A 12,792-nucleotide genomic window follows, 5' to 3' on the forward strand; every position below is an offset into this window, starting at 1 on the left:
CTTCAGTCACATTATTTTCTCCATTACCATTATTTTACTTATATTAAATCTAGTAAGTTCCTCCCCTTACTTTATTTTCTTGTATCTCTGGTATTTTATCCTCATCCTCTGCTGTGAACACCAATACAAAGTCATTATTTAGTAAATCTGCCATTTATTTCCATTATCACCTGTGTCTGTCATGAAGGGGCTCACATTAATCTCAGCCCCCCCCTCTCTCTCTTCATATACTTGTCAAACCTTTTAGTGTTGTCTTCGATATCCCTCGTAAACCCAGGACTGTGGGCGGGACAGAGTGACAAGCCAGTGTTTATTAAATAAAGCTTTATTTACATTCCAGTGGGTTCCAGAGTAAGGATCCTGAGAGCTGAGACATTTGGTGCAGTGACTGTCGCTCAGGCTGCTTCACTGCCAGGACACCTTCCTACCCAGTACATGGTTCGTGATTTTCTAAAGTGGCAGAGAGAAGAAAGGAGCATTAGAGGAGTGATAGAGGACGAGAGACAACGCAGCCCCCTCCCCGCATTTCAGCTCACGGACGGTTCCTTCAATGTCCTTTTGAATTGTGAAATGCCCCAAGAACAGACAGCAATACAATCCCCGATTCTGTTCTAACAAACTGGATTGTGCCTGGAGAGAGCTGGGGTACAGTACTGGTGAGTGCAGGTCTATCACTGTGTAACACTGGGGTACAGTACTGGTGGGTACAGGTCTATCACTGTGTAACACTGGGGTACAGTACTGGTGGGTACAGGTCTATCACTGTGTAACACTGGGGTACAGTACTGGTGGGTACAGGTCTATCACTGTGTAACACTGGGGTACAGTACTGGTGGGTACAGGTCTATCACTGTGTAACACTGGGGTACAGTACTGGTGGGTACAGGTCTATCACTGTGTAACACTGGGCTACAGTACTGGGGGTTACAGGTCTGTCACTGTATAACTGGGGTACAGCACTGGGGGTTACAGGTCTGTCACTGTATAACTGGGGTACAGGTCTGTCCCTCTCGCGGACTGAGCACAGTGATGGGGTAACTATCTCCTCACTCACTCTCCTGGTCAGATGTGGCGATGTGCTCCAGGTCGAGTGACGGTACAGGAGGGGATGAAATCTGGGAAAAGCAGACAGTCCCGTGATTCCCAGCTGAGTTGGGTCATGGGTTGGATGTCTCCCATGTGAGAAGTGGAGCACAGCTGGTATCTCTGGGCACTCGTCTCTCTAACGTACTCTCGGGTTTTGGGCAATGCTCATTGGTTGACCATTCCTTACTGTCCCGAGAGGACAGTGGTTGGACTTAGAAACTGTGTTTGTAGAACTGAGTGACCAGTTCGGCCATTCAGAGGGACTGGAATCACTTGTAGGTTAGACCGGGTAACGGTTCCCTTCCCAGGTCGGCTTTTACAACAATCTGGATATTCTGGTGCCAGCCACAAATTACCAGATTTACTGAATTCAGTCTCCACACCATTGTCCTGGTGGGATTTGAACTCAGCCCCCGGGACCGCCACAGACCCCCGGGACCGCCACAGACCCCCGGGACCGCCACAGACCCCCGGGACCGCCACAGACCCCCGGGACCGCCACAGACCCCCGGCACCGCCACAGACCCCCGGCACCGCCACAGACCCCCGGCACCGCCACAGACCCCCGGCACCGCCACAGACCCCCGGCACCGCCACAGACCCCCGGCACCGCCACAGACCCCCGGCACCGCCACAGACCCCCGGCACCGCCACAGACCCCCGGGACCGCCACAGACCCCCGGGACCGCCACAGACCCCCGGGACCGCCACAGACCCCCGGGACCGCCACAGACCCCCGGGACCGCCACAGACCCCCGGGACCGCCACAGACCCCCGGCACCGCCACAGACCCCCGGCACCGCCACAGACCCCCGGCACCGCCACAGACCCCCGGCACCGCCACAGACCCCCGGCACCGCCACAGACCCCCGGCACCGCCACAGACCCCCGGCACCGCCACAGACCCCCGGCACCGCCACAGACCCCCGGGACCGCCACAGACCCCCGGGACCGCCACAGACCCCCGGGACCGCCACAGACCCCCGGGACCGCCACAGACCCCCGGGACCGCCACAGACCCCCGGGACCGCCACAGACCCCCGGGACCGCCACAGACCCCCGGCACCGCCACAGACCCCCGGCACCGCCACAGACCCCCGGCACCGCCACAGACCCCCGGCACCGCCACAGACCCCCGGCACCGCCACAGACCCCCGGCACCGCCACAGACCCCCGGGACCGCCACAGACCCCCGGGACCGCCACAGACCCCCGGGACCGCCACAGACCCCCGGCACCGCCACAGACCCCCGGCACCGCCACAGACCCCCGGCACCGCCACAGACCCCCGGCACCGCCACAGACCCCCGGCACCGCCACAGACCCCCGGCACCGCCACAGACCCCCGGCACCGCCACAGACCCCCGGCACCGCCACAGACCCCCGGGACCGCCACAGACCCCCGGGACCGCCACAGACCCCCGGGACCGCCACAGACCCCCGGGACCGCCACAGACCCCCGGGACCGCCACAGACCCCCGGGACCGCCACAGACCCCCGGCACCGCCACAGACCCCCGGGACCGCCACAGACCCCCGGGACCGCCACAGACCCCCGGGACCGCCACAGACCCCCGGGACCGCCACAGACCCCCGGGACCGCCACAGACCCCCGGGACCGACCCCGCACCGCCACAGACCCCGCACCGCCACAGCACCATCCTCCTCAATGCAGAGGTAATGCAGGAACTACAGCCCTACAGACACATACACCAGCCTCTGACCATCTCTCTCAAACACACACACACTCACTCTCATCCACACTAAACACACACTCATTCATACTCATGCTACACATACACTGTACATTCATATAAACAAACACACCCATGTACATTCATATACACTTGCTCACTCTTGCACTCACACCCAGTGCAAGGCTGAGCAGTGACATTCACGGATATCGTTCCCACTTTCCCAATTCCTGAGTATTGAAAGGGTCGGGACTGTAATGGGCAGTAATTCTAGAGGACTGTGATTGAGGGGCTCGATGTTATGGAATCATAGAAAGGTTAGAGCACAGGAGGAGGCCATTCAGCCCATCGAGTCTGTGCCGGCTCTGTGCAAGAGCAATCCAGCCAGTTGCACTCCCCCACCCTATCCCTGAAGCCCTGCAAATTTTTTCCTTTCAAGTACTTATCCAGTTCCCTTTTGAAGGCCATGATTGAATCTGCCTCCACCACCCCCTCGGGCAGTGCATTCCAGATCACAACCACTCGCTGTGTAAAAAAGTTTCTCCTTTGGTTCTTTTGCCTATCACCTTAAATCTCTGTCCCCTGGTTCTTGACCCTTCCACCAATGGGAACAGTTTCTCTCTATTGACTCTGTCCAGACTCTTCATGATTTTGAATACCTCGATCAAATCTCCTCCCAATCTTCTCTTTTTCAAGGAGAACAACCCCATTCTCCAGTCTATCCACGTAACTAAAGTCTCTCATCCCTGGAATCATTCTAGTAAATCTCTTCTGCACCCTCTCTAAGGCCTTCACATCTTTCCTAAAGTGCGGTGCCCAGAACTGGACACAATACTCCAGTTGTGGCCGAACCAGTATTTTATAAAAGTTCATCATGACTTTCATACTTTTTTTTTATTCGTTCATGGGATGTGGGCTTCGCTGGCGAGGCCGGCATTTATTGCCCATCCCTATTTGCCCTTGAGAAGGTGGTGGTGAGCCGCCTTCTTGAACTGCTGCAGTCCGTGTGGTGAAGGTTCTCCCACAGTGCTGTTAGGAAGGGAGTTCCAGGATTTTGACCCAGCGACGATGAAGGAACGGCGATATATTTCCAAGTCGGGATGGTGTGTGACTTGGAGGGGAACGTGCAGGTGGTGGTGTTCCCATGCGCCTGCTGCCCTTGTCCTTCTAGGTGGTAGAGGTCGCGGGTTTGGGAGGTGCCGTCAAAGAAGCCTTGGCGAGTTGCTGCAGTGCATCCTGTGGATGGTACACACTGCAGCCACTGTGCGCCGGTGGTGAAGGGAGTGAATGTTTAGGGTGGTGGGTGGGGTGCCAATCAAGCGGGCTGCTTTATCTTGGATGGTGTCGAGCTTCTTAAGTGTTGTTGGAGCTGCACTCATCCAGGCAAGTGGAGAGTATTCCATCACACTCCTGACTTGTGCCTTGTGGATGGTGGAAAGGCGTTGGGGAGTCAGGAGGTGAGTCACTCGCCACAGAATACCCAGCCTCTGACCTGCTCTTGTAGCGACAGTATATATATGGCTGGTCCAGTTAAGTTTCTGGTCAATGGTGACCCCCCAGGATGTTGATGGTGGGGGATTCGGCGATGGTAATGCCGTTGAATGTCAAGGGGAGGTGGTTAGACTCTCTCTTGTTGGAGATGATCATTGCCTGGCACTTATCTGGTGCGAATATCACTTGCCACTTATCAGCCCAAGCCTGGGTGTTGTCCAGGTCTTGCTGCATGCGGGCTCGGACTGCTTCATTATCTGAGGGGTTGCGAATGGAACTGAACATTGCACAATCATCAGTGAACATCCCCATTTCTGACCTTATGATGAAGGGAAGGTCATTGATGAAGCAGCTGAAGATGGTTGGGCCTAGGACACTGCCCTGAGGAACTCCTGCAGCAATGTCCTGGGGCTGAGATGATTGGCCTCCAACAACCACTACCATCTTCCTTTGTGCTAGGTATGACTCCAGCCACTGGAGAGTTTTCCCCCCCGATTCCCATTGACTTCAATTTTACTCGGGCTCCTTGGTGCCACACTTGGTCAAATGCTGCCTTGATGTCAAGGGCAGTCACTCTCACCTCACCTCTGAAATTCAGCTCTTTTGTCCATGTTTGGACCAAGGCTGTAATGAGGTCTGGAGCCGAGTGGTCCTGACGGAACCCAAACTGAGCATCGGTGAGCAGGTTATTGGTGAGTAAGTGCCGCTTGATAGCACTGTCGACAACACCTTCCATCACTTTGCTGATGATTGAGAGTAGGCTGATGGGGCAGTAATTGGCCGGACTGGATTTATCCTGCTTTTTGTGGACAGGACGTACCTGGGCAATTTTCCACATTGTCGGGTAGATGCCAGTGTTGTTGCTGTACTGGAACAGCTTGGCTAGAGGCGCGGCTCGTTCTGGAGCACAAGTCTTCAGCTCTACAGCTGGGATGTTGTCGGGGCCCATAGCCTTTGCTGTATCCAGTGCACTCAGCCGTTTCTTGATATCACGTGGAGTGAATCGAATTGGCTGAAGACTGGCTTCTGTGATGGTGTGGATATCGGGAGGAGGCCGAGATGGATCATCCACTCGGCACTTCTGGCTGAAGATGGTTGCAAACGCTTCAGCCTTGTCTTTTGAAGGGTGGTAGAAGTTTGGAACTCTCTTCCGCAAACGGCAATTGATACTAGCTCAATTGCTAAATTTAAATCTGAGATAGATAGCTTTTAGGCAATCAAAGGTATTAAGGGATATGGGCCAAAAGCAGGTATATGGCGATAGATCACAGATCAGCCATGATCTTATCGAATGGCGGAGCAGGCACGAGGGGCTGAATGGCCTACTCCTGTTCCTACGTTCCTAATTCACGTGCTGGACTCTGCCATCATTGAGGATGGGATGTTTACAGAGCCTCCTCCTCCCATTAGTTGTTTAATTGTCCACCACCATTCACGACTGGATGTGGCAGGACTGCAGAGCTTTGATCTGATCCGTTGGTTGTGGAATCGCTTAGCTCTGTCTATAGCATGTTGCTTCCGCTGTTTAGCATGCATGTAGTCCTGTGTTGTAGCTTCACCAGGTTGGCACCTCATTTTTAGGTGCGCCTGGTGCTGCTCCTGGCATGCTCTTCTACACTCCTCATTGAACCAGGGTTGATCACCTGGCTTGTTGGTAATGGTAGAGTGAGGAATATGCCAGGCCATGAGGTTACAGATTGTGCTGGAATACAATTCTGCTGCTGCTGATGGCCCACAGTGCCTCATGGATGCCCAGTTTTGAGCTGCTAGATCTGTTCTGAATCTATCCCATTTAGCACGGTGGTAGTGCCACACAACACATTGGATGGTGTCCTCAGTGCGAAGATGGGACTTCGTCTCCACAAGGACTGTGCGGTGGTCACTCCTACCAATACTATCATGGACAGGTGCATCTGTGACAGGGAGATTGGTGAGGACGAGGTCAAGTAGGTTTTTCCCTCGTGTTGGATCGCTCACCACCTGCTGCAGGCTCAGTCTGGCAGTTATGTCCTTCAAGACTCGGCCAGCTCGGTCAGTAGTGGTGCTACTGAGCCACTCTTGGTGACGGACATTGAAGTCCCGCACCCAGAGTACATTTTGTGCCCTTGCTACCCTCAGTGCTTCCTCCAAGTGGTGCTCAGCATGGAGGAGGACTGATTCATCAGCTGAGGGAGGGCGGTAGGTGGTAATCAGCAGGAAGTTTCCTTGTCCATGTTTGACCTGATACCATGAGATTTCATGGGGTCCGGAGTATGCCTCTATTTATAAAGTCCAGGATCCCGTATGCTTTTTTAACCGCTTTCTCAACCTGCCCTGCCACCTTCAACAATTTGTGCACATATACCCCCAGATCTCTCTGTTCCTGTACCCCTTTTAGAATTGTGTCCTCTAGTTTATATTGCCTCTCCTTGTTCTTCCTACCAAAATGTATCACTTCGCATTTTTCTGCATTAAATTTCATCTGCCACGTGTCCGCCCATGCCACCAGCCTGTCTATATCCTCTTGAAGTCTATCACTATCCTCCTCACTGTTTACTACCTTTCCAAGTTTCATGTCATCTGCAAATTTTGAAATTGTGCCCTGTACACCCAAGTCCAAGTCATTAATATATATCAAGATGTTGGGGCTGTAATGGGCAGTGATTCTAGAGGACTGTGATTGAGGGGCTCGGTGCTGGGGCTGGTGAATGAGGCCCACCTTCTTGTAGAGCTGAGCCTTCAGTCTGTAGGTCTGGTACTCTGCTTTGCGTTTCTCCTCCTCTCTCCTCCTGGCCACCTCAGGGAGCTGCTCGTACAGCCTGCAACAGGACAAATAAAAGACCTCAGTGGGACCTCAGACCATGTCTCCTCCTGTCTCTTGTACAGCTGAGTGACTGCCACAGTCTGCACAATGATGGGGTAAATAGTGGAGCTGACACACACTGCCATCCGACCCTCTCCCTCCAGGACTGTCTTCTACATCAGTCATTTCATGTGTTCTAATCAAAGAAGGAACCTGCATTGATTAGTGCCTTATCACAGCCTCAGGACGTCCCACAGCCAATGGATTACTTGTGAAGGGTAGTCCCAGTTGTTAAGTAGACAAACGTGGCAGCCAATTTGTGCACAGCAAGATCCCACAAACAGCAAATAAGATGAATAACTGGTTGAGGGAGGAGCGTTGGCCAGGACACTGGGAGAACTCGAGCATTGCTGTTTTGGGGATTTTAAAGGGAGTGGATAATGTAGACCTGGATGAGCTGTTTCACCTTGTCCAGAACCACAGGACATGGCCTGCGCTTGGAGGGGGGGGGTAATCTCAAAACTGAACAAACATTTCAGCGAGCAAGTAGCCAATCTATGAAACAGGCTCCTCTCCCCAGGGAGATGGTGAAGGCAGATAGTATTGATTCATTGTAATGCAAATTAGATCGATTTCCTTCAGAAAATAACGGGCCAGAATTTGCTGGAGTGGGGCATCTCGAGGCATGCCCGTTAGACAGACTCTCTCCAGCAACGGTCAGCTCAGAATTCTTCTTCTCTTTGTAACTTGCTGGACGTGCGAGCTGATAGCGGGGCAGCGAGGCCTCTGGGACCTCGGTGAACGGTGGGACCAATAGTCTACCTCCTTAACCAGTGGGATTTAAGGATTGAGAAGGACGCAAAGCAACGATGGCGAATTAGAGTCAAATCAAGTAGAGAGAGAGAAATAAAGAGAGGGAAAGAAACATGGGATTAGGAGAGAGAGAGAGAGAGAAAAAGAGTCAGAAAAGGAAAATATATAAAATGTTTTAAATCTCTAAGAAGAATTGACTACCTGAGATTCAACAGTTCCTTTCCTGGGCCAGAGAGATTGAGTGGCATTGCATTAATAATTATCACATCGTTAAAAGGCTGGTTACGCTGTTAAGTACAAGCTCTAACATTCTGCGGTGAGGTCATCGTGCAAATCCAACAAATTCTTAAAAATAACGGGGCGGTTGAGGGCGAGCGGCCGTTTTTCGAGGCTAACGGCAGAGCAGCGCAAATCGACCAGCAATTCACGATTCACGGGGTATCTCTTCCTCACCACAAGTTGCTGGATGATTTACACATTAATAACGGTGAGTGCCGTTAAACTCAGCGTTATTTTGGCTGCAAATTCTGGGCCAATGTTCTGAGATGCAGTATGTGAGTAATTTGAGATATGACACGTGGTGAGTGTGACAGGCTCGGGAGGAACAGGTGACTTTGGACCCAAAGCCCTCCACCTCTGGGGTTTTCCACATCTCATGTCTGGGTCTGTGATAGATTAATTAATGGAGATTGATTGCTCTGATTAGTCAACAATTCCATTATCACTGGATCACGTGACCACCAGGATAGTAGATGGAGACCTAGATGGACTTTTCTCCTCTAGCAATTCCTCTGTAACTCCCCTGCTCTTCTTTCAATAGTGGCCATGGGATCTTTTACATCCACCTGAGAGAGCAGACAGAGCCTCGGTTTTATGTCCCATCTGAAAGACGGTACCTCTGACAGTGCAGCACTCCCTCAGTATTACGCTGGGAGCGTCAGACTGGATTCTGGACTCAAGTCTCTGGAGTGGGACTTGAACCCACGACCTCCTGACTCAGAGAGGAGTGTGCTGCCCGCTGAGCCATGGCTGACACCATTTGTTCAGGTTTTCCCCTTCCCCTAGCTACCCACCATGTAATGCTGGATGGTGAGACGGCTGGGGGCGGGGAGGACCTGGAAGTGTAATATGGAGCAAAGGGACACATGGACACTGAAGGAGGGGAGGGAGACATGGTGAGACACCGAGGGAAAAGTGGGGTGGTGGGAGAGCGTGCAGGATCCCCTCGCACACCCTCCGGTACCTGAAGCAGGTAACTGCTGGTGCACTGGGCCAAGGAACAGGACACGGTGTGAGGGAGCACAGTGAATTTAGATTTCCTTGTAACAGGAAAACAGCTCTCCACATAACTCAGGGAGTTGATTCTCTGCCCAGTGTGGGGACCGAGCCACCTAAACCAGAAGACCCCAAGTTCAATCCCCGGTAAGTGTTGTGAGCTTTTGTTTCTCATTTGTTCTCGGTGAGGCTGTGTTTATTGTCCCTCCCTAGTCACCATGAGATGGCGGTGGGCCTTCTCCTCGATAGGGACTGTTTTTGCAACTGATGGGCTTGATAGGCTACTTCAGAGGGCAGTTAAGAATCAACCACGTCGGTGTGGGGTCTGGAGCCACGTGTAGCCCAGACCGGGTAAGGACGGCAGGTTCCCTTCCCCGGAGGACATTAGTGATCCAGTTGGGTTTTTACGACAATCCGGCAGCTTTCAATGGTCATCATCTGGTGTCAGCCCACAAATGACCAGATTTACTGAATGCAATCTCACAACTGGCCATGGTGGGATTTGAACTCACGACCTCTGGTTTGCTCGTTAGCTGTGGGGAAAGCCTTCAGGGAAAGAGGGGGGGAATACTACGTGTAGAGGAGTTACACCATTTGAGTGGTCCGTTCCCAAGTGTGCTGCCACCAACAGGACCAGGAAAGATCTCGTTGACAGGCCAACCTGGAGTAACACTCACCGCTTTGATCTGTCGAACATTTCCTTTTTGGGAATTTTCTTCTTAAATAAAATGGAATCGTCTGAAAAATACAAATTAAGAAACTGATTCTGGATCCGCAGGTATTCAGGTATTGGTCAGAATTTTTAAACACCACAACAAAACACACCCAATCCAGAAACCTTTATTCTTCATGTCGCTGGGTGTCCCTGGTTGTCCTGAGAAACTTTAATACAATTGAGTGATTTACTAGTCCACTTCAGAGGGCAGTTAAGAGTCGACTATGTGAGTGTGGGGACTGGAGTCACCTATAGGCCCAGACCGGGTAAGGGCGGCAGGTTTCCTTCCCTAAAGGGCATCAGTGAACCAGATGGGTTTTAACCACAATCCGACAGCTTCATGGTCACTTTTACTGAGACCAGATTTTTATTTCCAGATTTCTTTTAACCAAATTCAAATTCTCAAACTGCCATGGGTGGGATTTGAACTCACGTTCTCTGCATTATTAGCCCAGTAACCACTACACTACTGTACCCAGTCAGAGTGACTGGGGGATTGATGTAGAATATAAAGGTGCTTCTCACAGAGAATTCTTGAAGCACTAATGATCCAGGGTCACATCCAACGTATAGCCACTTGGGCCAGAAACAGAGGGTTGTTGGGGCACACAGGGTATATGGGAAGAGCTTTGGTCCATTGAGATTCTATACAGTGTGAGTGAATGGGAAGAGCTTTGGTCCATTGAGATTCTATGCAGTGTGAGTGAATGGGAAGAGCTTTGGTCCATTGAGATTCTATACAGTGTGAGTGAATGGGATGGGGTTTGGTCCGTTGGGATTCTATACAGTGTGAGTGAATGGGAAGAGCTTTGGTCCATTGAGATTCTATACAGTGTGAGTGAATGGGAAGGGGTTTGGACCATTGGGATTCTATACAGTGGGAGTGAATGGGAAGAGCTTTGGTCCATTGGGATTCTATACAGTGTGAGTGAATGGGAAGGGGTTTGGGTCCGTTGGGATTCTATACAGTGGGAGTGAATGGGAAGGGGTTTGGACCATTGGGATTCTATACAGTGTGAGTGAATGGGAAGGGGTTTGGACCATTGGGATTCTATACAGTGGGAGTGAATGGGAAGAGCTTTGGTCCATTGGGATTCTATACAGTGTGAGTGAATGGGAAGGGGTTTGGACCATTGGGATTCTATACAGTGGGAGTGAATGGGAAGAGCTTTGGTCCATTGGGATTCTATACAGTGTGAGTGAATGGGAAGGGGTTTGGGTCCGTTGGGATTCTGTACAGTGGGAGTGAATGGGAAGGGGTTTGGACCATTGGGATTCTATACAGTGGGAGTGAATGGGATGGGGTTTGGGTCCGTTGGGATTCTATACAGTGTGAGTGAATGGGAAGGGGTTTGGGTCCGTTGGGATTCTATACAGTGGGAGTGAATGGGATGGGGTTTGGACCATTGAGATTCTATACAGTGGGAGTGAATGGGAAGGGGTTTGGACCATTGGGATTCTATACAGTGGGAGTGAATGGGAAGGGGTTTGGGTCCGTTGGGATTCTATACAGTGTGAGTGAATGGAAAGGGGTTTGGACCATTGGGATTCTATACAGTGTGAGTGAATGGGATGGGGTTTGGACCATTGGGATTCTATACAGTGGGAGTGAATGGAAAGGGGTTTGGACCATTGGGATTCTATACAGTGTGAGTGAATGGGATGGGGTTTGGACCATTGGGATTCTATACAATGTGAGTGAATGGGAAGGGGTTTGGACCATTGAGATTCTATACAGTGTGAGTGAATGGGATGGGGTTTGGACCATTGAGATTCTATACAGTGGGAGTGAATGGGAAGGGGTTTGGACCATTGGGATTCTATACAGTGGGAGTGAATGGGATGGGGTTTGGACCATTGGGATTCTATACAGTGGGAGTGAATGGGATGGGGTTTGGACCATTGAGATTCTATACAGTGGGAGTGAATGGGATGGGGTTTGGACCATTGGGATTCTATACAGTGGGAGTGAATGGGATGGGGTTTGGACCATTGGGATTCTATACAGTGGGAGTGAATGGGAAGGGGTTTGGACCATTGAGATTCTATACAGTGGGAGTGAATGGGATGGGGTTTGGACCATTGGGATTCTATACAGTGGGAGTGAATGGGATGGGGTTTGGACCATTGAGATTCTATACAGTGTGAGTGAATGGGAAGGGGTTTGGACCATTGAGATTCTATACAGTGTGAGTGAATGGGATGGGGTTTGGACCATTGGGATTCTATACAGTGGGAGTGAATGGGATGGGGTTTGGACCATTGGGATTCTATACAGTGGGAGTGAATGGGATGGGGTTTGGACCATTGGGATTCTATACAGTGGGAGTGAATGGGATGGGGTTTGGACCATTGAGATTCTATACAGTGTGAGTGAATGGGAAGGGGTTTGGACCATTGAGATTCTATACAGTGTGAGTGAATGGGATGGGGTTTGGGTCCGTTGGGATTCTATACAGTGTGAGTGAATGGGATGGGGTTTGGACCATTGGGATTCTATACAGTGTGAGTGAATGGGAAGGGGTTTGGACCATTGAGATTCTATACAGTGTGAGTGAATGGGATGGGGTTTGGACCATTGGGATTCTATACAGTGTGAGTGAATGGGATGGGGTTTGGACCATTGGGATTCTATACAGTGGGAGTGAATGGGAAGGGGTTTGGACCATTGGGATTCTATACAGTGGGAGTGAATGGGATGGGGTTTGGACCATTGGGATTCTATACAATGTGAGTGAATGGGAAGGGGTTTGGACCATTGGGATTCTATACAGTGGGAGTGAATGGGATGGGGTTTGGACCATTGGGATTCTATACAGTGTGAGTGAATGGGAAGGGGTTTGGACCATTGGGATTCTATACAGTGGGAGTGAATGGGATGGGGTTTGGACCATTGGGATTCTATACAGTGTGAGTGAATGGGATGGGGTTTGGACCA

At 51.5% G+C, this 12,792-nt stretch overlaps 1 protein-coding gene across 3 annotated transcripts in view; it reads right to left on the bottom strand.

Moving 5' to 3' along the window:
- Positions 1-309: 309 nt before the first annotated feature.
- alms1 (ALMS1 centrosome and basal body associated protein) overlaps positions 310-12,792 on the bottom strand; it is a 102,013-nt gene continuing 89,530 nt past the window's right edge. For all 3 annotated transcript variants that reach the window (XM_067978660.1, XM_067978597.1, XM_067978635.1), the window contains 3 exons: positions 9,817-9,877; positions 6,968-7,067; positions 310-450 (listed from right to left, as the gene is read on the bottom strand). In XM_067978660.1, the coding sequence (XP_067834761.1) occupies positions 406-450; positions 6,968-7,067; positions 9,817-9,877 (206 nt within the window). In that variant the 3' untranslated portion in view covers positions 310-405. The remainder of the gene's footprint in view (positions 451-6,967; positions 7,068-9,816; positions 9,878-12,792) is intronic.

This window comes from Heptranchias perlo, chromosome 1, assembly GCF_035084215.1.
Source record: "Heptranchias perlo isolate sHepPer1 chromosome 1, sHepPer1.hap1, whole genome shotgun sequence".
Taxonomy (NCBI): domain Eukaryota; kingdom Metazoa; phylum Chordata; class Chondrichthyes; order Hexanchiformes; family Hexanchidae; genus Heptranchias; species Heptranchias perlo.